The 24772-nt window shown below is 56.7% G+C and overlaps 1 protein-coding gene across 1 annotated transcript in view; it reads right to left on the bottom strand.

The window, feature by feature from the left end:
• Positions 1-405: 405 nt before the first annotated feature.
• The window catches only part of SKAP1 (src kinase associated phosphoprotein 1), a 158207-nt gene continuing 133840 nt past the window's right edge, over positions 406-24772 (bottom strand). Inside the window, exons 10-13 of the mRNA XM_030023616.2 lie at positions 21780-21842; positions 15824-15936; positions 1351-1469; positions 406-711 (exon numbers count right to left, since the gene is read on the bottom strand). Of these exons, the coding sequence (XP_029879476.1) occupies positions 1368-1469; positions 15824-15936; positions 21780-21842 (278 nt within the window). The 3' untranslated portion in view covers positions 406-711; positions 1351-1367. The remainder of the gene's footprint in view (positions 712-1350; positions 1470-15823; positions 15937-21779; positions 21843-24772) is intronic.

The following is a 24772-nucleotide window of genomic DNA, read 5'->3' on the forward strand; positions in this document are numbered from 1 at the left end:
GTGTGGGAGCCTGGCGAGGCACCAGGATGGGTTTGGCTGCATCCCTGCAGCCCCAGGGGTTCCATGGGGGTCCCCCTGGTCCCACCTGGCTTCCAAACATCTGCACAGCTGTGCTTCGGAACAGCCGTTTGGCTGATAACCTGGGCTCACCCCATGGGCGATGCTCCTGTTTCAGCACCAGCGCACCCCAGGTGCTGCTGGCCGAGGGCTGGTGGGTACTGGGGGGGCTTCTCTGGTGCAGCCCAGGGGGTTTGGGCACCCTCCCCGGGAAGGCTGCAGTCAGCAGGTACTTACCACCATCTAGTGGCCCTTCAGCCAAGTGCGGGAGGAGGAGGAGGAGGAGGAAGATGTGCTGGGTTAATCCTCAGTCCTGGGCTGGGCTGGGCCTGGACCAGAGGGCTCTGGGGATGCTCAGAGCTGGGGCTGGAGGCGAGGGGCTACTGCCCGCACTCAGCTCCGGCTCCAGACCCGCAACGAAGTCTGGAGCAGCAAAGCATGGAGAGGAAAACTGCTTTATTGTGGGTTGCCAGCCCGCCGTGGCCCGTCGGCATCGCAGCGGGTACCCTGGGGCAGAGCAGGGCTCCGGAGCACCGTGCATGGCTGGGTGATGGGACGTGGGTATCTTCATGCAACGGGTGCCGGTAGCAAGGGGAGGCTGGTGGTGGGCACGGTGTCGCTGGTATCTCAGCATGGCCAGGGAGAGAGAAGCACCTGGATTCGGGGAGGGAGAGAGAAACGGGTGACGGTGGGGAAGGGGACACCGAGATGCAGGCTGGGACTGACGTGGCCTCGCATGTCGGTGACTCGCGGGCACAGAGGGGATAACGAGGGTGGGAGATCTCTGGGTGAACGTGGAGGTCTCCCTGCCCCAGGCGGGTGTCAGGACTCTCTGCTTCTAGCTCAGCTGCAGACCCCCTCCAACTTCCCAGCCCTGACCCGTGCCTCAGTTTCCCCATCTGCCAAATGCCTCCCTAACGGGTTTTGTTTGGGAGAAAAACACTGCATATGCAGCGCTTGGTGTCGGCGTTGGTGTTACAGCCGGTGACACGCAGCTCCCCGGCTCCGATGGAGGTGGCTGCCGTGGTTTTACCACGTTTCTCCCATGGAGCTTGAAGAACTTGAAATCCAGGGAGAGACACTGGGTAGGGTGGCATTGTCCCTGAACTGCAGCTGTGGTTCCCGGTCTTGCCTGCTCCCACGTAAAACGGAGACCAGGAGATGGAGCCAAAGACAGTCCTCAAGGCTCGGCACCCTGGAGATGCTGGGGCACCCTAGGAACGGAGCTGCCTCCCCAGCACCCACCTCCATGCCCCATCCCCAGTAGGTGCACCCCAGGGTGCCACCTCTCACCTGGGGTGCCGCAGTCCTCATTGCTCTTCCAGGTCATAGGCAGCCACCAGGTAATCCTTTGGGACGATCCCGACCACGTTGTTGAGCTCTCCGACCCACCAGCCATACACGTTGTACTCCTGGGGAGACACAGCCGGAGAGACGGAGAGTTAGTGCCGGGGCAGGGAACACGGCTCAGGTCCCTTCCTTCGGCACCTGGATCTACAGAGAGCAGCCCCCCGAGTCCCACCAGAAAATACCCCGGTCCCCCTTCTCCCCCGGTAAATCCTTCGTTGTCCGTCCTAACTCCCCTCCTTCATCCTGCCCCGCTCTCCCCCTTTGCTCTGGGTCCTGCGGGGCATGGCTTGGGGCTTGCTTGGAAACTCAGCGTTTAATTCACACCTTGATATTTTGGGGTATTTTAGTTACAGATGGCAACCCTTGGGGTATCTCAGGCACCAGCCTGGAGCTCTGTGAAGCCCCTCCAGGTGGATTGTGCCTGGTAACATGTCCCCTCCCCGGATTTATGTGTGATTTTCCCCTGATAGCAGAACACATTGGAGGCGAATAATACCAGTGAAAACCTCCACTCCACCATGAGAGAGGAGGAGTTAGCACACACAGGCTTAAGAAGTTTGCCATCAAAATAGGAGATTCTTTTTTTTTAAAGGAGATGTTAAAAGCGATGTGCACAGCAGCGCATCCCATCCTGTGTCCCACGCGAGCTCTGACCCCCACCCCGCCTGGCTGGGGTGTTTAACGGGTCCCCGAGCTCATCCCAGCTTCCCGACAGGGAAAAAGGGCTTTGCTCGGGAGAGGGGCTGAGTCACCAGAGACAGACATTGCTCCCGATGCTTCCAGCTCTGCAGATGGTGCTGCCCTCGCCGGAGCCAGAAAAGGGTCCCAGGGGTCCCGACACTCCCCGGGTTGGGATCCAGATGCTCCCCAGGGACGCGCACCCCAGCAAACAGCACTGAGTCAAGCCCCCGCGATGCTGCTGGAAAGGAAGGAGCGGGAAGGGATGGGGGCTCCATCCTCCTGCCCCACTGTCCTCACCAGCCAGGGAGGAAAAAATCCTGCTGCAAAACCAGAAGGAAAAAATCTGGGTCTATTTGCTGTAGCCTGGAGACCCGTGGGCAGAGGGGCCGAGATGCACCCCAGGCGTGACGGGGAGCCCCCAGCCTCCGCTCACCCCCCCAGCTCTGCCATAGCCTGAACACTATGAGGTATTTTAAAATAATTTCTGCTTTGATGAATTGCTGGGTAGTCCGCGATTGCTCATAATCAAAGGGAGGAAAATGCAAATGAGAGCCAGCCGAGAACTTGCGGCACCGAGCGTTTATTTCACTGCGCAGTGCCAAAAAGAATTAAAACAACATTAAACTCCCAGCAATAATGTTTAAGTCCTCGTTTCCAAGTGCCAAATTGCACCACTCTGGATCATACAGATGTTCGTTAATTATGCTAATTTTTATTAAACTATTAAAACGAGGAGTGCACTGGCACAGCAAGGCAGAGCCCAGTGCAGGGTGAACTCTGCTCTCGTCTGGAGGTGCTCATTTACATCTCGCTAACGTGCTGATGCCTGATACTGGGTTTTGGAGGGGGGTGAGGAGAAGGAGGGAGTCTGAGGATGGTTTTGCTGGAATCTACCTAATTACATGCTAATGGGCCCTCTGTGCTCAGTACCTGCCTGGACTGGGTTGGGGGGGGGGGGGAAGTAATTTAGCTGAGACTTTACGGAAGGGACTGAAAACCCACTAATCGGGAAGATAATTGTTCCAGCGAGGTTGGTGGGCCCCGAGCTTGCCGGTACGGCGGCATCAGGAGAGGGGAGCGGGATGCTCTGCCCCCTCCGCTTGCTTACCCTCCATCAGGTGCTGCGTGGCAGGAGCTCGGCAGGGTGCCGGGGGCAGCACCCATGGGTGCTGCTGCCATGCCAGGAGCCCCTGGGGTCCCCAGCATGCAGCACCGGGCATCGGCCAGGAGGCAGAGCAAAGCCGTCGCTCTGCCCCGTCCCCAGAAATGCAGCAGGGCTGAGCAAACTGGGAACCCAGTGCCCTTTCCAGGCTGGCATGTAATAGGGAACTGGATTTGGGGGTCACCCCAAGACCCTAGCGACCATCCCCCTGGCCCAGCCATCCTCTACACAGCTGCGATGGCCTCTCTCCGCTCCCAAAATGTTGTGATTTTCTCCCAGAAGGAAGAAAACCCCCTCAAAGCATTTCTCCACGTTTCATTCCCGAGATCCCCGGTGCCAAGCGAACCCGAAGCAGACGCTCGTTCAGATAATCGCCCGCAATCAGGGCTTTTATGGTGGGTTGGTGCACGGGGCCGTAAAAAGCTTTATGCTGCTAATCTCCATCGACAAGGGAGAAGGAAAAGGGGGAAAAAGAAACAACAAGACGACAACCACAACCTGGTTTCTCTCTCTGCTTTGCACCACGGCTCCTCCAGCATCACCCAGGAGAGACGATGCTCTTCCGAGGAGGGGGAAAGCGGAGTGCCCGAATGACCCAGCTGCAGGTTCCCCCTGTCCCCATCAGGGGGGACATCCCACAGCCCAAGCCCACAGTCACAAAGGCAGCGAGGGGAACGTGGCCAACTGTCCCCCACGCAGCCTCAGATGGCCGACCGCCTCGTGGGACCCTAAATGCGCAGCCACATCTCTCCAGCAGCACTTCCCCTGCTCCACCAAGCTCAAATTGTCCCATCCAACATCCCTCCTGCCCCTCACCGAGAAGCACGGGCTCTCTTCCTCTGCCAAGCAGATGATATTTACTCCCCACCGGTGCTCCCAAGCCCTCCTTGCCACCGCGCTCCTTCGCCAGCCCTCGTAAACAACCCCATCGGGCTTCGGGAAGGTCATTAATCACCCCCCTTCGCACAGAAGATCAATGACGCTTTGATGGATGCCGAAGGAAAAGCCAATCAGTCAGGGACTTATCGGTTTATGATTGCTCGGTCCCATTATTAGTGCTTGTGTGTCATACATTATTGTTAGGAAAATGGAGGAATCTAATTCATAGATGAGGTATGGCGGGCGTGCGAGGGGTCGGCTGACACTGGGGAGTTTTATACCAGGTCAGCTATACATCTATTTACCTCGAAAACCAGCTCGGAGCTGCGGCAAGCTCTGAAATCAAGGGGCTACCTGTCCTTGGGGGATTCGGAGCCGGCGGCAGCTGAGGGATGCGGCTGGGAATGCCGTTTCTTTGGCACATCACCCAGCCTAGTGCATGGAGAAGTTAATTTGGGTGACACTTGCCCCTTGCTTCAGATCGTGGCCTACCATTACCTACCCCTACCACGCTGCTCTTTTGTAGGGTAAATCCCTATAAAAAGAAATGATTCCCACTTGCTTCCAATGATGCAATTCTCAGCTGCTGCGAGGAGCTGAGGACACGCAGCTGGGGCTGGAGCATCGCTCCTTCCCCTTGTCTCACCTGCAGCACTTGCTCCGGCATCAACTGGGGTGGCTGCAGCGTCCCATCCCACTGGGGTCCGTGTGTCCCATCCCACCGGGGTCTGTGTGTCCCATCCCACCGGGGTCCGTGTGTCCCATCCCACTGGGGTCTGTGTGTCCCATCCCACCGGGGTCCATGTGTCCCATCCCACTGGGGTCTGTGTGTCCCATCCCACCGGGGTCCATGTGTCCCATCCCACTGGGGTCCGTGTGTCCCATCCCACTGGGGTCTGTGTGTCCCATCCCATAGGGGTCCGTGTGTCCCATCCCACTGGGGTCCGTGTGTCCCATCCCACCGGGGTCCATGCGTCCCATCCCACCGGGGTCCATGCATCCCATCCTATGGGATGTCCATGTCCCAGCCCAGAGGGAAGAAGCTAAAAGACATAAGGGGCTCAGAGCAAGCAGTACTAGGGGAGATGGAGGGAGAGGAAGGTGATGGTTCCCAGCTGGGGAAGGCCAGGCAGAAACGACCACCTGGGCAAGGACAACAACGCAGCTCCTCCTCGAGACGAGTTCTTAGGGTTTCTGTGGGGGGACCGGTCTGACCGGAGGCATTCAGGATTTAGCCCATTAGTCATTTCCCCTTAAAAACAAGCAAGCAACCAACCAGCCCAGCAAGGCAGCACCGCAGAACCCGGGCACCCGATGACAATCCAACCCCGAGCGCGCCGCAGCGGTGGCACGACCTGGCTTGGGGGTGCCGACCACGGCCGGGGCAGGAGGGACGCACGTCCCTTTGGGCACCCCGGGGCCGGCCGGCTCTCCGTCAGGACACCGCAGCCGAGGGGGGACAGTGCGGGGGACACACGGCCGGGACAGACAGACGGCGACGGCCGGACCCCCGTGCGGAGAGGGAGCGGGCAGAAGGTGCAGCTGGAGCCCCGCCAGCCGCCGGGGCCGGACCGGGAGACAATAGCGGCGGCAGCATCCGATCCGCGGCGCTGATGGGATTGGGAGCCGATGTGAAACTGCCATATTAATATTTATTCCATAAAGCGCGCGGCTCCCAGCTTTGCGCGGCTCTGCCGCGCTCTGACCGCAGTACCAACCCTCAGGCACCGCAAACACAATTTGAAAACAATGTGACGGAAATGTTTAATCTGCTCAGCCCATCTGTGCTGCGTATTTCTCCAGATCTCCCTGAGAGAGGCGCCTTCGAATCTCCACATTGCCTTTAATATTCTCCTAAATCACCTCCCCACTGCACTTCAAGGGCCATTGCTACAATATCACAGGTTCATCGAGAGTGCACGGGAGAAGGGGGGGTGCAGGGAGGGGAGGGTGAGGGACGGGGGTGTCGGCTGGGATATTTTTTATTTTAAAATATTTCCTGAGGATGGTGTTCCTGTGCCCCTCGGACAGGCGAGAGAGAGGAGGAAAAAAAAAAAAGGGGGGGGGGGGGGATCAGAGGGAAGTTATTGTGCTGTTGCTGGGAGGCGATTAGCAAGGCTGTTTAGAAGCAAACAGGCTGGAATGGAGCAAAAATCATTTCCAAAGAATCGCTTTTATTAATCTCCTTCCTCGGCCTCTTGCTTTCACGTGCGGCTGCCGTTATTCCTCTCTCCGGAGGGCACCATCCTGCTCCGAGCTTCACATGCAAAATGGGTGCAGAAGCTCGGGTGAGGGGGGACACCCCAAAGCAGCAGCAGCCCGGGGTGGGGGTGGCTGGGCCCAGCACTCCTGGGTCCCCCCACCCTGGCACAACTGTGACTTAGAGCCGAGATGCTCCAGTTCAGGTGGATCCTTGCTCCCTGCCTCAGTTTCCCCATTGCACCACAGCCGATCCTCCCCCCCTCCCCATCTGGCTTTTCAATACGTAAAGGGGGCTTATAAGAAAGGTGGGGACAGACTTTTCAGCAGGGCCTGTTGCGATAGGGGTAATGTTTTTAAACTAAAAGAGGGTAGATTGAGACTAGATATAGGGAAGAAATTTTTCACAGTGCGGGTGGTGAAACCCTGGCACAGGCTGCCCAGAGAGGTGGTCGATGCCCCATCGCTGGAGACGTTCAAGGTCGGGTTGGACGCGGCTCCGAGCAACCTGATCGAGTTGAAGATGCTCGTGGCAGGGGAGTTGGACTAGATGACCTTTAAAGGTCCCTTCCACCCCAAACTGTGATTCTGTCTCCACTGGGAGGCCCCCCCCCCCTCCTTCCCCGAGCTGCTGGGTCCTGCATCACCCCTAAATCACCCCACAGCTGTGCGTGGGGTCTGGCTGGGGTGCGCAGGGTCCGGGGGGGGGGTGGTGTTTGGGGCCCAGGGGGTGTGTGGGGTCCAGGGGTGTGTGGGGTCTGGGGGTGTCTGTTGGGTGCAGGGGGATGCACGGGGTTCAGCGGGGGTGTGTGGGGTCCAGGGGGGTGGGGGGCGTTTGAGGGGGGAGTGCAGGGGGTATATGTATGGGGTCCAGGGGGTGTGTGTGGGGTGCAGGGGGTGCGTGGGGTCTGGGGGGGTGCATGGGGTCCAGGAGGGATGCTTGGGGTCTGGAGGGGGATGCGCGGGGTCCAGGGGGTGAGTGTGGGGTGCAGGGGGGGTGCGTGGGGTGCAGGGAGTGCGCAGAGTCCGGGGGGGGGTTGGCGTCCAGGGGGGTGTGAGGGATGCAGGGGGGATGCTCGGGGTCCAGGGATGTGTGTGTGGGGTGCAGGGGGTGTGTGGGGGGTGCAGGAGTGTGCTCGGGGTCCAGGGGTGTGTGTGTGGGGTGCAGGAGGGGTGCAGGGGGGCTGCGCGGGGTCCAGGGTGTGTGTGTAGGGTACAGCGAGTGTGCGGGGTCCGGTGGGGGGGTGGCGTCCAGGGGGGTGTGAGGGATGCAGGGGGGATGCTCGGGGTCCAGGGATGTGTGTGTGGGGTGCAGGGGGATACTCGGGGTCCAGGGGGGGTGTGTGGGGTGCAGGGGTATGCTCGGGGTGCAGGAGGGGTGCAGGGGGGCTGCGCGGGGTCCAGGGTGTGTGTGTAGGGTACAGGGAGCGTGCGGGGTCCGGTGAGGGGGTGGCGTCCAGGGGGGTGTGAGGGATGCAGGGGGAATGCTCGGGGTCCAGGGGTGTTGGAGGGGGGTGCAGGGTGTGTGTGTGGGGTGCAGGGAGTGCGCGGGGTCCGGGGGGGGTGTGCGGGGTGCAGGGGGCTGCTCAGGCTCCAGGGGGGCGTGTGTGGGGTGTAGGGGTGTGCGTGGGGTGCAGAGGGAGGCTCGGGGTCCAGGGGTGTGTGTGGGGGGTACAGAGGGAGACTCGGGGTCCAGGGGGGTGTGTGTGGGATGCGGGGGGGGGGTATGGGATGCAGGGAGCGCGCAGGGTCCGGGGGGGGCTGCGGCGTGCAGGGAGGCTGCTCGGGCTCCAGCGTGTGTGTGTGTGTGTGTGTGTGGGGTGCAGGGAGCGTTTGCGGGGTGCGGGGGGGTGCGCAGGGTCGGGCGGCTGGAGCATCCCCCGGCGTTGCCATGGCAGCCGCTCCCGGCTTCGCTTCCTGCATCCCCGGGGGCCGGCGCAGCCGGATCCACCTGCTCCTTCCCCGACCCTCCGCGGGGTCATAGTCAGGTCGGCAGAATAAATGAACGTGAGCACTAATGATGTGTTCGCTGGCTGTTTATGCTCTCTGTGTGTCAGGGGCACTCACATTTAGAGAGCTCATTATGGCTGCAATTAGACTGCACCATTGCTAGATATTTAACTCCTTTTTCTTTTAAATTAGCATTTTAATAACGTGCTTTGAGCAGGGGAAACAAAATGACCATTTTTCACGGACAAACTTCCTAGCTGTAGGTGCAACTTTAATGGCAAAGTTGCAAGGGAGGTAAAATAAGATCAGGCCTGTTCCCTTCCCACCTATCCCTGTCCTCTCCCCCTCCTCCCCGCCGCCAGGAAGGGGGGGGGGGGGAAACCGGGAGAGATTTTTATTTGCTTTATCGCACACTCCATTTCCTAAATTTGTTCTGCAGCCAATTATTTTCGCCTTTAAAGTCCTGAACGCTCACGCCTGATGAAAATTAGCAGCCATCTGAGTTAAACTCTGCCTGTGACCTGTGAAGAGGGCTCGAAATAATTGCGTACATGTGTGTGTGCACGCGCGTGTGCGAGGAGCCATCCATCCCTGACTCCCCGAGCTGCGAGAGGAGAGCGGGGGGGTGAGGATGGGAGCAGCCAGTGCCGATTACGTGATGGGTATTATCAAAATATCTTTATACAGTAACCCCCAGGGCCGCTTCCCTGCAAAGGTCACGGCAATTATTTCCCCTTCATTCATAACTCTTCGGCTGGGCTTGCAGGACCGGGGGAGGCGGAGGGGGACGAGGGGGACAGCCGAGGGGCTGGTTGCGGCCGCTGCTCCGGGAGGAGGGACGGGGACCGGCGGAGGGGACACGGCGAAGGCAACGGCTCCGTGACTTTACCGGGAACTTGCAAAACCACCCTTTTTCTTCGCGCCCGCTCCGCAAAGTGCAAAGCCCGACCCCAGCCAGCCCAAAAGTCGCGGCTTTGTTCCTCCATTAGGATTTACGCTCCTAATTAATTGATGACCCTAAACCACCCATCCTTCTTCCAGGGATTGCTGCGAGGGCTGCGGGGAGGGGGTGAGGGACCCCGGGGGTGGGTGCACCCACTGCTGCCGGGCTGGGAAAGGGACCTGAGCTGGGACAAGGTGGTCACTGGCACCGGGTGCCCCCCTCTGCCCTGGACCCCAGTCCCAGCTCCGGCCGGCTCCAGCCCCTTTCCGTAACAACTGGCAGCCCCCAGATGCCCCAGGTCAGGACCAGGAGCCGGAGCTGGGACCCCAGGGCCCCCACGCAGCCAAAATCATGCCGAAGGTCTCGAATCAGTGGGGAACCACAGCAGGGAAGGGCAGGAGAGGAGGGGAGAGAGACGCAGCCTTTGCGAGAACGATGTTTTAAACGTTTCCTCTTTTGCATCCGCTCAGCTGTACCTTAGACACCGCCGTTTCATAAATACAATCCGGGTAGCGCAGGCTATAATTTGGTGATAGCTACCCCAGGACATATCTAGATACACTTCTGTTATTTTAATTAAATACTGCATTATGGTTTGTGACAACTTCATCGCTATAGCGTAAATGAATTTGGAATTAAAGTCTTACTTAGGCATTCCACTACTTCCCCCCCTCCCCTCCACCCCTCCGTGTTACAAAGCAAAAGGCTATAAAATCAAGATGTTTGTTCATTTACAGATGGAGCAGCTTGGAAAAGGAAAAAAAAAAAAAAAAAAGGAGAAAAGGCGAGACGGTGCAGAAGCGAGTGCGAAACACCGGTGGCTTGTGAGCATCCTCGGGTGGAGGAGAGCACAAACAGGGGATGCTGAATATTAATTGTGTGCGTTACCGTTATCCTCTGAACCGGGCTCCTCCAAACACCCCTTCCCCCGGCCGCGGGATTTCTGTGTTGTCCGTGATTGTCATTTTAAACTCTTGATTTGTGACTGCTGCAGAGAGGACGAAGCGCTGGAAGTTTTAGACCTTTGGGGATTCGGTCCGTGGGAAGGGCACGGCGGCGGCTGGAGAGACTGAGTTATGGCAAAGGGAAACTTTTTATTTTATGTCCAGGCCTGGGAGTTTCAATTCCATCCATCTATTAACTCGTCTCTAATGAAACTAGACCGTACGTGACATTTTGCAATATAACTGCTTTAAATGTTACCACATCAATTGGTTTAAATGTTACCCGCGCCTCATGAACCAGGAGATGGTTTTATAATTATCTCCGTCTCTCTCTAATGAACAAAGATTTCTACTGTCTGCTGGTATTTTACATTAGCAAAGGAAACAAGGATGGCTGCTCGAAACACCGGTGCTCAACAGGCTCAGACAAACAAAAATCACAAGTTGTGAGGGTGGCAGAGGTGTTGCCTCTCACCTCTTGGCAAATCGATGCCAGATTTAAACCCTTCCTGAGCTATTTTGCCTACGTGCAATTGGGGTTTCATCCTCAGGTCTCCTTCCGTTCCCTCTATTGCCGATTAACCACCACCCAAATAAAAATGACTTGCATCCATCTACCCGCACGCGCACATATGTATGTACATAATATGTAGATCCATAAAACGACGGCAGCCTGTGAAAGTTATGGCCGGGGAGGGACGGGTTTAACGACGAGGCTCCGCTTTAATATTTCCCGTCATCGCAACCCCAAGTGAAATTTCCACTTCCATTTATGAAATAAGCTGGGAAATCGTTGGGCATTTGTTACGCTGGAAACAAAAAGCTTTTTTTTTTTTTTTTCTTTTTGCCACCCATTTGAAACAGGGCATCGCAGCAAATGTCACCCCCACGTCCCCGGCAGATTAGCAAGGGGCTCATTACTAAATCTCTGTCTAATAAAGGCAGAGTTGACTCTGGAGGAGCTGCTGGTTATAACGCTGGCTTTGGAAAATGGAAGGATTGTCACACTTAAAGACACAAATTTCCCCTGTAATATATTCGAATGGAAACCTCTGAATCCAATACTACATGGGCATATCTAATAAATTCACAATATTTCAGCCTCAACAGCCTACGACGGTTAGTTTTAAAGATTTATGTGGTAAAAAATTACTCGGTGATGAATATAGTTTATTCTGTGCAGTATTGGAGGGTATAAGGAATTAAACTACTGTCTTTAACAGTGAATTTATTATTACCTCTGTCAAAGCCGAAGTCTTTAACAGCATTTATTATAAATTTCAGTGCAAAATAAATGGTCAGAGTATGCCTTAAACCTTAAACCCCCCCAGCAGAACCACGTGCCAGCCCAGGAGAAGTTCATGGGCTGGGGGGCATCATCTCAGCAGCCCCCCCAGACCGCCAGGGCTGACACTGGGGTACCACGACCACAGGGAAGGGGCTACCACGTGTCCCTGCCACGGCCACCGCTGCCCCGTGGGGACCGGGATCACCCACCGTGGAGGGCAGGGTGGCACGACGGGAGCTGGCACGGTAGTCGGTGTGGGGTGAAAGCAGCGGGGTCGGGGCAAAATTTGGGACAAAGCATCGGGGATGCGCAGGTGAAGCCCTCAGGGATGGGGAAAAATTTGGGACGAAGCATCGGGAAAACGCAGGTGGAGCCCCCATGGATGGGGCAAAATTTGGGATGCAGCACCGGGGACGCGCGTGTGGAGCCCCTACGGATGGGGCAAAATTTGGGATGCAGCACCGGGGATGTGCGGGTGGAGCCCCCAGGGATGGGGCAAAATTTGGGATGCAGCACCGGGGATGTGCGGGTGGAGCCCCCAGGGATGGGGCAAAATTTGGGATGCAGCACCGGGGATGTGCGGGTGGAGCCCCCAGGGATGGGGCAAAATTTGGGATGCAGCACCGGGGATGTGCGGGTGGAGCCCCCAGGGATGGGGCAAAATTTGGGATGCAGCACCGGGGATGTGCGGGTGGAGCCCCCAGGGATGGGGCAAAATTTGGGATGCAGCACCGGGGACGTGCGCGTGGAGCCCCTACAGACGGGGCAAAATTTGGGATGCAGCACTGGGGACGTGCAGGCGCTGGGCATCGTCGGCGCTGCCTCCCCGGCGCTCGGCCACCCTTTTGTCCTCGCCTGCGATGGGTGTCCCCTCATTTATAAAAATTACCTGGGAGGAATGAGGCTGCCAGGGGCTTGTTCTGGACGATTGGTTCCCGCCGGGGGGGCGAGGGGGCCGGCGGGGGAAGGATGGCCCTCGCTTGAATTTGACCGGTGGGTGACCGTTGCCTTCCAGCTGACCCCGCCGTCCCATCCCCATCCCTCCCAACTCGGGAGCCTCCCAGAGGGGTTATTAATGGGAGTCGAACACCGCCGAGCCCTGGGGGGCCCATCTCCTCAGCCCACCCCACCGGAGATCCCGGGGGGGGGCTGAACCCCCCCACTCTGGGATGCAGCTGCGCGCTGAGCCCCGACCCAGCTCGTTACACCTTGGCTCCATCACCCACCAGGTTCAGCGCATGGAGGGGGGGCCCATGGCCACCCCCGTGGCCTCTCCCCAGGAGCGAGATGGCCCCAAATCCAGGCAAAATGCCACTAGATGTCACCACACGCCTTTCGCTCGGGGTCCGGGGTATTGGAATATGCCCCCCCTCCTTTCCCCCCCTGCTTTCATTGAAAGCAATTGAGAGAATTAACTTATCCGGTTTTATGGCCTGCTTGTCACATCCAACTAAGCCCACTTAAAATAGGAAGTCTCGCTGCATTCAAATAATTATCATAACATACAAATCACTCAGCCGGGGGACAAGGGACGGGTGCCGGGGAAAGGGACGCGATGCCGGGGTTTTGCTGGGATTACTGCTTCCCCCTCTCCAAATTCATTCCCCCGTGTATTAGCCCGGCTGGGCTGCACCGAGCAGGGTAGCGGTGTTTCGGGGTCCCTGCAAAGCGGGGTGATGAGATGGGGTATGGGCTCTGCAGCTCGGCCAGCTCCAGCCGTGACCCCCCCGCCAGCCCCATTATCCCTGCGGCACCAGGGTCTGACGAAGCGTTGGGGTGCAACAAGGAGCATCCCGCTCGGGTCTGGGGGGATGAGGAGAAAAAGCCCTTGACAGTGGCATTCCCTGGACTCCCAGTCAAAGCCTCCCGGCGCTGGCACAGGAGCCCCGGCGAGGGCTCAGGACCGTGGGGACGCGGCACCCGCGGGACCGCTGCAAGGAGGGATGCGGTGGGTGACGATGCTGCCCTTGCCCTGGGCACAACCGTGCATCCCCTCCGCCGCAGCATCCCCCACCCGCTCTGCGCCCGCAGTCCCGGGGCTGCCGCGTCCCCCCCCCCCAGCTACTGGTGTCCACTAACCCCCAAATCACTTTTCCCCGCTGTTGATGCTCGAAATGTCAGACAGGGCCCGAGCAGCAGCCGGCGTGTGTTTCAAACACACCAGATGGATTTTTATATTAGCTACTATTTCATGTTCAGACAGAGCGACCGCACCGCTAAAACGGCAGCCTCGATGCTGCCGAGTTTGCTTCTGTGAGATTAATTCTGCGAAATTAATTGGGACAAGATTGAAAAGGAAATTAAAATGCAGCTGAGTGAACAGGCTTTTCAAACACCTTTCCCCCCCCCTCCCTTCATCGCCTCCCTCCTTCCCCCACCCCGGCCCCGCACCGCCTCCGTTCTGTGGCGGCCGCGAGCATCCGTCGCGCAAAGTAATTTACGGGGGAAAAGCTCTCAGGACCGATCGGTTACGTGTGAGGAAGCCAGCACAAGAGTCGCAATCTGGAGCCACTGAAGAGAGCAAAAACCCTGCCGTGATTCCAAGCTGTGTCCCCGAGCTGGTGCGGGGGGGGGGTGGATCTGATCCGCTCGGCCCGTCGGCGGGATGGACCGAGGTGCCGGCAGCGGTGTGGGCACCGGGGGCTGCGGGTATCACCCCCAGGGACATCCGTGGGCTGCTCCTGGTGTGACCCCCTTGGATAAATGAGGTGATGAGCCGGGGCTGTGGGTTCAGTGCCCGGAGCACGTCAGTCCCATCCCAGGGGGGCAGCGAGTTGCTAAATGCGGCTGTAAAAAGTGCTTTAAGATCCACAGACGGGGAATTCTCAGCCTTCCAGAAAGGGACGGTGAAGCCCAGCCTCAAAGCTGCTCTCTGCTGCTGCCAGGGATGCAGCTGCCTCCGCAAAGATGCGCAGGAACCGGCTTCAAATATGCCGGCTAAAAATGTCCGTGCCATGCCGGCTGCAAACATTCAAGGAGGTGGATGGGCAGCTGACGGTCAGCCCACACTGGGCTCAGGGCTGCTGCGGCACCAGTAATGCCCAGCTTGGAGCCCACTGGGGCGAACTGCTGCCCTGGTCCGGCTCCGGTGCGGACGTGCCCCACGGGACCCGTGCTGCGGGTCTGGCTTCGAGGGCTCTGATGGATGGACAAACCTCCAAGGGGAGGTCTGACGCTGCCGCCGCAGCTCTCCTGCCCATCGCTGCGGCATCTGATCACCCGTGTCCACCCCGGGGCTGTGCTGTGGCTACTGCCAGGATGCCAAACTAAATCTGCTGCTTTTTCTCAGCTATAAAACGTGGTCTTAACAAGCCCGAGACTTGGAGGTGCTCTTCATCTCCAAAGGTCCGTACCCACCACAGCTGAGCCACCGCTGCACCCACCACCCTTCCCCACGTCGGGTCCACTCGACCTTCCCTGGGTGGGTGCCCACCGAGGGCGAACGGGGCACAACCACCGAGTTCATCGCTGTTCCCGTGCCAGGCTGGAGTGCAAAACATCAACCACACCATGCAACCTCCCAGGTTCATCACTGTTCCCATGCCACATCAGGGTGCAAAGTGCATTGCAAAACATCACCCCTAAAACGCAACTGCCCCAGCTCGTCCCTGTCCACATGCTGTATCGGGGTCGCAAAACATCCTCCACACCATGCAACACCCCAGGTTCATCACCGTCCTTGGGGTACAAAGTCCATTGCAAAACAAAGCGCAGCTCCCCGAGTTCATCACTGTTCCTGTGCCAGATCGGGCTGCAAAGCACGTTGCAAAACACCACCAACAAAATACAACCCCCCAACTTGATCGCTCTTCCCGTACCGTATCGGGGTGCAAAGTGCATTGCAAAACATCACCCATAAAATGCAGCCGCCGCAGCTCATTGCTGTCGGCTGGGGCCACCGTGGTCCAGTGGGGACCGGCTGGGAGCCAGGACAGAGCCCTGCGGGGACAAGCAGGGTAGAAGAGGGTCACAGGCACCGGTGGCTCTGCTCTTGCCCCCACAGACCCGCTAATGCAAACACTTAATTTATTCACCTGCGTGTGCTTGCCGAAGGGAGCCCTGGTCACACCCGGCTGAGCAACTCAATTACCCCTGTAATACCTGAGCAACAGCACGTACAGACTCCATTACTGTGGAAAAAAATAAATAAAAAAAATAATCTTGCTTTGGGCCATTTGAAATGCCACGTGTAAAGGCAGGGGGTATGGGCAGGAGTGGCATCGATGGGGCATCCCGCTGCCCCCTCCCACTAAATTGCTAATTTAACTCTGCTTTGGACTTTGATTTTTACCAATTTCATCAGCTTTTGACCTTGCAATTGAGCCCCAGCCCCATGACGGTGAACACAGGGCTGCCACCGATGCTCTTACCTTGCTTAGGATGTAGATGAGGTCTCCGCGGTGGAAGGAGAGCTCGTCGGGATGCTGGCTGCTGCAATCCCACATGCCTTGGTAGTAATTAGCGTAATCTTGCCAGGGACCTCCTGGGGGGAAAAAAAAAGAGAGGTCAGGGTGACAGGGAATTAGATGGAGAAATATTGGGGTTGTGGGGGGGGGTGTTGAGGGAGAGGGGCTGGTATTTGTTGGAGAAAGGAAGGAAATGTTGGTGTTACTCATTTTGCATTTCAATTAAGAGGCAGAGGCCAAAGAAGTACTGCAAGAAAAAGGGGCTGGTCAATAAATAAATGCAATAACTATCAGTAAATACATGAAAACACACTGGTAAATGTTTCTGTTTCAGAAAACCCTGAATTAAAGCTGTTTACTACAAACCACAAAGGGAACCGATGATGCCTTCTCTCTCTCCCAAGTCCCTCATCTCCTCCTCAGGCTCAAACCAAGCTGTCCCCAAGGTGGACATCCATAACTTGGTCAAGGAGGGGACAATGTGGCACCAGTGCCAGCTCTGCTGGGCAGTGACCCTGCCACAGTGACAGCCACGCCAGAGGCCATGGAAGAGGAATACCATTAATTAACACTGGTATTTGCACAAGGCCTCCAGGAGGATGCTGCTGGGGAAGGTGATAGCCAAGTTTATTTATTAATTAAAGAAGCCAAGCAGGGGATTGCAGTTGATGGAGCAGGGCCCGCTCAGCAAGCAAACAGCACCGACTGCTCAGCCGGGAGCGCCCGGAGCAGTAAGAAGGATGGGAGGAGAGAGGGACCAAATATCTGCTTTCACCCCCCATTCCTGGGAGGTCAGAGAAGGTCCCAAACTCCTACGGGATGATATGACCTGAAAACTCAGGTCTCTATCTTCCCATTGAGCTGTGAGTTTGGGAAGGCAGAGCCTTTCCTCAGTGCCTGTAATCATAGTCTGCTGCGGAAAGGGAAGGGAACGTGAGCCAGCAAATTCTTTTTTTCCCTTTTTTGGGGGGGGGGGAGGCAAACAATCTGCCTGCTGAAAGCCGCAGGTTTGGGCTGATGAGACTGTTGGCAAACGGTGCCAAGGCTGGGGACCGCTCTGGGCTAAATGTGCACGTGGGTTTTCTGGAAAACGTTGCAGCAGCGTTTCCAGAACGAAACATTTCCACCTTTGCCATCTCAGAATGGCATTTTCCCACCCCAGAAACTGGCCCAGAGACCAGAGCCACCGTGAAAGGTGGGTCATTGCCGCAGGGGCAGAAAGCATCCTGCCTTGCGATGGGACCAGAGGAGCCTGATGCCAAGGTCTTGCAGAGCCCCACAACCGGAGGAGATGCTGCTCTGCCCAGTTTGCAGACTGGGGAAGTGACTTGTCCCAGCACATCCAACAGATCCTTCACAGCACCAAAAAAGCACCCCAAAACCCCCAGATTCCCAGTTTTCAAGCACACAAGACGACTGTTAAAACATGCTCCTGGACCAAAGACTTCAGGCAGAAGACTGCTCTGATGGCACAGCACCAACGTGGGGGTGAAGCCAGATGTCACGACACAGACATCTCCATGATGTGACCCCCATGGATAATTAAAGCCAGTAAAACCACATTTTGCAGGGGGGGATTTGAGCACCGGGGCTGTACCAGCGGTCTGTGCTGCTCTGCCACGCGGCTGAACCAAGCCCAGAAAGCATAAATAGAAAATATCGAGCACATGTTGGAGGAAATGTTTCTAATATGGTATAAGGGACCGAGTGATAAGGGTGCATCTGGAGTACTGTGCCCAGATTTGATCACCTAAATATGAAAAAGGACATTACAGAGATGGATAATGGCACAGCAGGGAGCAACTGGAATGACTCAGGGACTTGGGGAACTTAAATAGAAAGGCTGGGAAAAAAAAAAAGTAGGTCTGCATCCTTTGGAAAGTATTAAAGGGGGAGCACACAGTGGTGAGGAAAAGATTGTGAAGGGAATAGAAGGAGTAGGAGCTACTGAGTTATTTAAGCTTGTGCTAAGTGCAGGAACCAGAGGTTATGAACTGGAGGCAGAAGAAATATCAGGGCGTGCAGGCGCTGAGCAGGAGGACGAGGCAAGGAGAAGCTTTGGTAGGAGCCAGCAAATTGTGTAATTAACACAAAAGGTCCTTACGGGAGGGTGTGAGGACAACATCGTGATGCAGAGAATAACCTGATATGGGGGGACGGTGCTTGGCACCGACCTGCTGGTGTCTGCTGTGAGATGAGGTTGGGGAAAGGCTGCTCCGGTGGTATCTAATATACCAGTAACTCCATGGAGCATCAACATTAACTTGCTGGCAAAGAGATTTAAACATAGTGATCCCCCACACCAGCCCCTGCTCCTCTTCAGACCGAGTTCTGCTCTGTATCACCGATGGATTGGGAGGGGAAGGGGGTTTGGCTTCTGATTGAAAATACATCTTCCTACAAGACATTTCCAGAGCCAAAACTGCCCGTTCCACACCCAGAGCTCCCCTGGGACAGGGACCAGGGCATCTGCTCGCCCGCAGGGAGGATGCTGCTGGGAAGCTGGAGTCAGCCTTGTCCCAGTTGTCCCTTGTTCACCAGGAACGCTTGAGAGGTGCCTCCCTGTCCTGTATCTGCTCTTCCCTGCTTATCAGAGGAACAAGAGGGCCTTGGAGGCATCTTGCCACCTTGTCACGGAGTGGAGAAAAGAGAAGCTGTTGGTAAAACAGAGACTTTGCAGAAGCCATGCGCATAAGCCTGGACATGATACCCTGCGAGTACAAAGGGAGAAAATTTTCCAGCCCACAGGAAGGTTTGTGCTCCCAAAAGTTTGTGTATTTTTTTCCAGCTATGTCAGCTGGTCGGATGGAAGGTCTCACCCTTCCCTCCAACTCTGCCTTCAAAAGGTCAGAATTAATTGCATCAGATGAGGAAGATGTCTCACGATGAAAGCATGGGTGGGCTCTGCGGTTCATTCCCAGCCGCAGCTTCAAAAGCAACAGACATTTGTGCCAGCTATCAAGAGTATCTTGTTAAAATTAAGACCGTTTGCAGAGAAGGGACCCTGGCTCCCATTTTAGCACTTAAAGATAAGGCCAGGCAAGGGAAAACTTCACTCTGCAGCCTTCAAATGAGATGGTGGAAGTCCACGGACCTCCTGACCTGCCGGCTCCAGGCTGGGTGGGATGTGGGTCAGATCCAGACAAGCCATCCCAGGACTCCTGCTTTACCCTGCATTAATTCTGCTCACTTTTACAGAAAGGAGGTTTTGTTTAAAAAGCCCCAATGCCCCATCCAGACGTTTAAATCTGTGTTCAGGGCAGAGCCGTGATTTCAGTGCAACTGATTTACACTGATGTAAGTGGGACAAGAGCCTGCTCCCATGTTTACGGGCCTTGGGGTCACTAAGAAAACCAGCCAAATGTGACAACTGCATCATTTTCTTCTGCAGCCTGAGCAGCCCCAAGCAGGGGCTGTGGGAGAGGCACGATCCGCCCCAACCCCTTTGCTTTGGGTGTGTTGCTTCAGAAGCCTGTTGATGCTGAAACCTAATGACAACCGTCTGCAGCTCAGGGGTTTTCACTGCTGTGCTCATGCTAGGTGAAATTTCCTGCCGCGCTAAGCGCAGGGGACTGTGACAGGAGGCAGGCTGCGAGGCTTTTTTATTTTCTAAGTAGAGGAATTTTGCTCTGTTTGTACGCGGATGGTAAGCTCGCACTGCAGCGGCAGCCCTGAAGCCCATCCAGCGCAGAAGGCAGGGATGAAGCAGCCTTGAGCGGAGCAAATGGGTGTCTTGGCAGGAGCAGCCTGCAGCTCTCAGCTGGATTTGCTGGGCTGCTCCAGCATCGTGGCATCCTTGTGGTTCTTAGAAATTAGAAACAATAGTTTTCCATTAGCCAAATGCTCATCTGGCACTTTGGCCGCGTGATATAATTAAGAAATAGCCCCTTCCCTCCCTCCCTGCAGCCCAGCCCTCTGCTCAAGGACTCCCGTCATCTCTTTCTCGCCCTTGGTCCAGTTGGACAGAAGCACAAATTACCAAGGCAAAAGGCACGAGGGCTGGGGTTCCCGGCGCCGCGATAACCTTTCCCTCTTGAAATGCAGCCCAGCTTTTCAGAGGCAAGAGTCTAATGTATTATTTAGCGTAAAAACAGACACAGGACTTAAAGCAATCACGACAATGCTAATAACTAAACCAGTTATAACGATTAACAACAATTACAACTGCCAGGCAGATGCTAATGAGTATGAGCAGGGTGTTTAAATGGCTGGCAGGGCTGTGACAGGCGAGAGCCAAAATGCTCGGGGTGGCCTTGGGGTGCAGGTTCATCATCACCTCTGGCACCAGCCTGCCACAAAGCCGTGCTCTGCTCCCCGCTGAACCCCTCCGCAAGGTGGAAAACCCACGGGGGAGCTGCTTCTCTGCCGCCTGGTCCTTTGGATGTTTAAATGCTGGGGCAGTTGTAAAAGGCAAAGAAAAACGTGCGTGTGTGCATGCGTGTCCCATCACCTTCTGCTTCCCTTACTCCGCGCCGAGGCGTCTCCATGAACAAATGTACAGCCCCGCTTTAGGACCACGGTACAGTTTATAAAGATCGGGACGTCGTTTTTTCCGAGCTCTGGGTGCTGGTACCAGCTGCAGCTGCCGCATGCTCCAGCGGCCGAATAAGTCATCGTGCTGGGGGGTGCGAAACAAGCTCCACAAAACCATGAGTGGAGAAACGCTGACTTCCTCCGGTCTCTGTAACCAGCTGGGACTCAACCCTGTCCGCGTTATCACGATTTCGGTAGAAACAGGCCTGAGCACCCTCCTGGGCTGGGGACAACTGCCCAGGAAACATCCAAGGGGGTTTGATGTTGGCTAAAGGGAACTGTTGGATCAGGCTTTCCAGAAACACCGGGAAGTTGGGCACGGGGTGTCTTGGACCGCTGGGAGGGGTAAACAGGCTGAGCAATGCTTGGGGTGCTCGTGCATTCATGAAGCTGGTTTAGCCACCCGCCATCCGCAGCATCCAACACCGAACCCCTCCGGTCTCCATCACCCAACAAGCGGGATGCCTGCTGCGGGTCCCCAGCCGGGCAGGCACCCCCGCGAGCCGGGCATCATCGGGGTGAGACCATCCCCTCCGAGCTCTGGATTGGGAGGATGGTGCGGGAAGCTCTCCCGAGCCGGACTTTGCCAGTAGGACGTGTTTTCCCGTGCGGCGAGGAGCGAGCGGGGCGGCAGGAAACCCCCGACCAGTGCAGCCCCGGCTACTGGGATGCAAGCGCCGCTTTCCTGCACCGGGGCGGAATCGAAGCAGGTGGGACCCGGGAGGAAACAGATCTTCCGCTCCCATCCCACGGTGCGGGTCCTTAAGGAAAAAGCAGGGGTGGGGGCCCTGGCAACCATGGCAGGTTTTCGGCGCTGGTTCCTGGGGTGGTGGTGCGCATCCTTCCGGCTTCCCGCGCCGAGATCCCTCCCTGCGGCGGCTTCCTCTGGGCCGTGACTTGTTTCCTGCCCTCTTTCCAGGTTGTTTCTGCCCCAGCTCCTCTCCCCGGTCCCTTGGGATGTGCCGGGAGGGCTGGCTCCTTCTCCGCGGTCCGGGATGGGACAAGGGACAGGGACGGGTGTGCCTCCATGGGAGATCCTTCAGCACACGGATCTCATCAGGCAGGAGCGGGGATGGATGCTGGGGCTCCTCCGTCGAGAGCTCCTTAAGGCCACCCCCCATGGGGTGCCTGTCCAAAAAGGAGAGGCATCCCCCATGCCTGTAGCATGGAGAAGATGGGGAGAGCTCCCCAAGCCCGAGTTATCTGAACTTCACCAACTGCAGAGTCTCTTCTGCCACCCATCCATCTGCTCTTGGGGCTTCTCCCATCCTCCACGCACCCTCCATCACCACCCACACCCCAGGATACTCAAAGGCAGCCGGACTCAGACCCCCCCAGCCGTAACCTGGAGGTCCTTTGGGTTGGCCAAAGCAGGGTGGGCTCTTACCGCTTCTCTCTCTGCTCCCGACATCCTCGCTGTCCTCTGGGTAGGGGGGCTCCAGCTCCTCATCTGGCGGGGGAAAACAGAACGGAGAAGTCAGGGGAAGGGCTGTGAGCGTTACCGCTACACCAAACCCCCAGGCAGGCAGAGGGCTGCGAGAGCATCTGACTGTCAGAATAATAAATTCCCAGCTTAATTGCGAAGAGTGGAAGGGAGGAAGTCACAGATAATATTTTAAAACGTGTTGCATAAAAATATGAATTGTTGTTAACACTGGTAAAAACAAATCACTTATTATAGCCTCATAAATTTAGGCAGCACTTTGCCGAGTGCCCTATAGGAAGAGATGCTTCCTGTGCAGGACTCCCAGCCCAGAGAAAACGAGACGCCGAGGAGAAATGCCAGGACAGAAATGCGAGGAAGGATGGGCGACAGAAGCAGAAATTAAGGAGGAGAAAGAGGACCCCAGGCAGTGGAGGGCAGGCGGGCTGGCATGGCTGTGGAGGATGGGGAAAGAGGATGTAAGAAAATAAGAAATGATACCATGGAAAAGGTTAAGGACAGAGGGGCTGGAAGTCATGGGGAAGCCCTGCGAAAATGGCTAGAGACTGATGGGAGCAAGGATCTACACGCAAAGAAGTTTAAATAAGATTATTTAACACCCAGCCAGGTACAACCCATCCAGCCTGAGCTGCCTTGAGTGCTGGGGCGAGTCGGGTGCACAGCACCCACATTAGCTGCCATCACAGCCCAGGATTCCTTCTGCAACCATAAAGACTAGAAGCAACCTATTAAAATAATATAACTAAACCCCCAGTTCTCAAACGTTTCGGAAAGCAAGTTGCTCATCTGCACCTCTTGCACTGCTGCTGGCAAAGGGCTGTTGGGGAGCGTGGGGCAGCCCTGACACGGCTGATGCCGGTGCAGAAGGGATATCCCTGTTGCATCTCAGGGGACGTGGCTTTGCTGTCACCTTTAGGCAGAGCCAACAGAAACCAAGCTTGGGTCTTCTGCTGATCCCACGGCAGCCGATCGCAAGGCAGCGAAGTGCTGCTGCTTCTGCTCGGCACTTTCCGAGGACGTGGCCCCAGCCGTCTCTCCCACCCGGCGCTGATCAATGCAAACCAGGTCAGACCTCCGCTGCCAATTACAAATTGCATCCCAAGTTGGAGGGTCACTGCAACTGCTCCCCCATTAGACGGGAAGCGGCACCAAAAATCTTTTCTAAATAAATCAGACTTTATTGTAAAACTCGGCCACTGACGAGACAGAATCTCATTAGCATTGATTTTAAAATAAATTATTGAAAGTGGCTTTTGCCTGCTCTTTGCATTTGTAAAAGAGAACGTAAACATATGTGTAACAGTGCTCTCCCCCCATCATTCCCGTGCACGCGCCCCAAACCCTCGCATCTGGATTCCTTTATACTTTAACCGATGGCACTAAAGCCCCTGATCCCATCTTGCCATGAGATGGAGGGCAGTCAAACCAGCAAACCTGCATGCCGTGAAAACCCCGGAGCCATCCTCCAAGGCGGGACAGCATCATTCCCCCACCGCCGTGGGTGACACCTGCACCCAGGGGCTCCGCACAGCCGCCCCCTCCTCCTCCCCGTGCTGCGCACACCCCTCCGGCTCGCATCCGCGCCTGCATCCTGCAGGCACCGCTTCCATCCCGGAGCCAGGCTGTCCTCAGGAAACCTCTTCCCAGAGCCCTTCTCACACCTCCCGGCACGCACGCACAGCTCCTTGGGAAGCGTCAGCCGGCGCTGGCGCAGGAAAACACGTGCCACGGAGGAAACGCTGCCGCTGGGTTTCCAAGATGAGCAAAGCCGCCTCAATCCTGCACGTGGAAGGGGCTGGCACTGCCAGCTCCGTGCCCGGACGTGGTGCTGGGCAGCCGTGGGTGCCTTGAAGATCCTGGGGAGACGTATCTGTCCCGTTTCCTCCCCACTTTCCTGGGAATCCCCCCCCCCCAGATTGCAAAGCTGGTCTCCTTTGGTAGCACAGCTAATGGGGAGTCACATTTACAGCCCCTAACGAGCTCAGGCAGCTCTGTGGGTCCTGGCCCCCCCTCGCCCCATATAGAGCTGCTGCTCCCGCATGTCCTCACTCTCCAGGAGCCACGCGAAGCTGCCAGGCAGGGGCTGGGGAGGCTTTCCAGAGCAGCCCCCTCTCCCACCTCGGGCCATTTTACTCCAGATTTGATGGAATGAGTCATGTTTTAACCAGAAATCAAAGCCAGGGACCCCTTCCCTGTTTGCATCGCCCGCCTGAATCATCAGCTAGGCTTGGACAAGGTGCTCTCCTGCGTCTCAGTCCTCCGTGCCTCAGTTTCCCTTTCTTTCCAAAGCCTCTGCCCTGCTGACCGCTCGGTCTGTGCCTTTTGCAAAAGGTGGACAGAGAAAAAAAAACCCAGGTGATGCCCAGTCCCCACTCTGCCCAGCATGGTCAGGGCTGGCCGCCCCACAGCGAGCTCTTCGAGGCTGTGATGGACAAAGCATTTGCAGAAGGAAAGGAGGAAACTCACATGGGATTTTTCTCAGGAAAATGTGATGGGGAGGCAGCTGGCTGGTGTGGCTTCCCCTCAGCTGACAGCAGCCAGCTCTGCTCTCCTTCCCGCACCCCATCTTCTTGCAGATTTTGAGCTGTGCAATTCATGAACAGGGCCAGGGGGGATTTGACAAGCTCCCCTCCGCGCTGCAGCCCTGCAGCCTGTTGCAAGCAGGTGTTTTTTCTGAGTCAAGTCTAGAAGTGACGCTCTGCCCTCCCAGAGCCTGGATGTTTGATCTCAGCCAATCTCTGGATTTTATAGTGATGAATCAGAGGGAAATGCTGAAAAATGCATATCCTGGGGGCTGTGCTGCTTCCCCCTATGCCGCCTCCCTATGTGGAGCATCACAACCTCGGCCAAATCACCCTCGGGAAAATGCCTTTACATCTCCGTGGGCAGCCCTGGGCATCCTCACCCGGGATCCAGAGCCCCACGGCAGCCCCCAG

The sequence above is a fragment of the Aquila chrysaetos genome, chromosome 8, assembly GCF_900496995.4.
Source record: "Aquila chrysaetos chrysaetos chromosome 8, bAquChr1.4, whole genome shotgun sequence".
Taxonomy (NCBI): Eukaryota; Metazoa; Chordata; class Aves; order Accipitriformes; family Accipitridae; genus Aquila; species Aquila chrysaetos.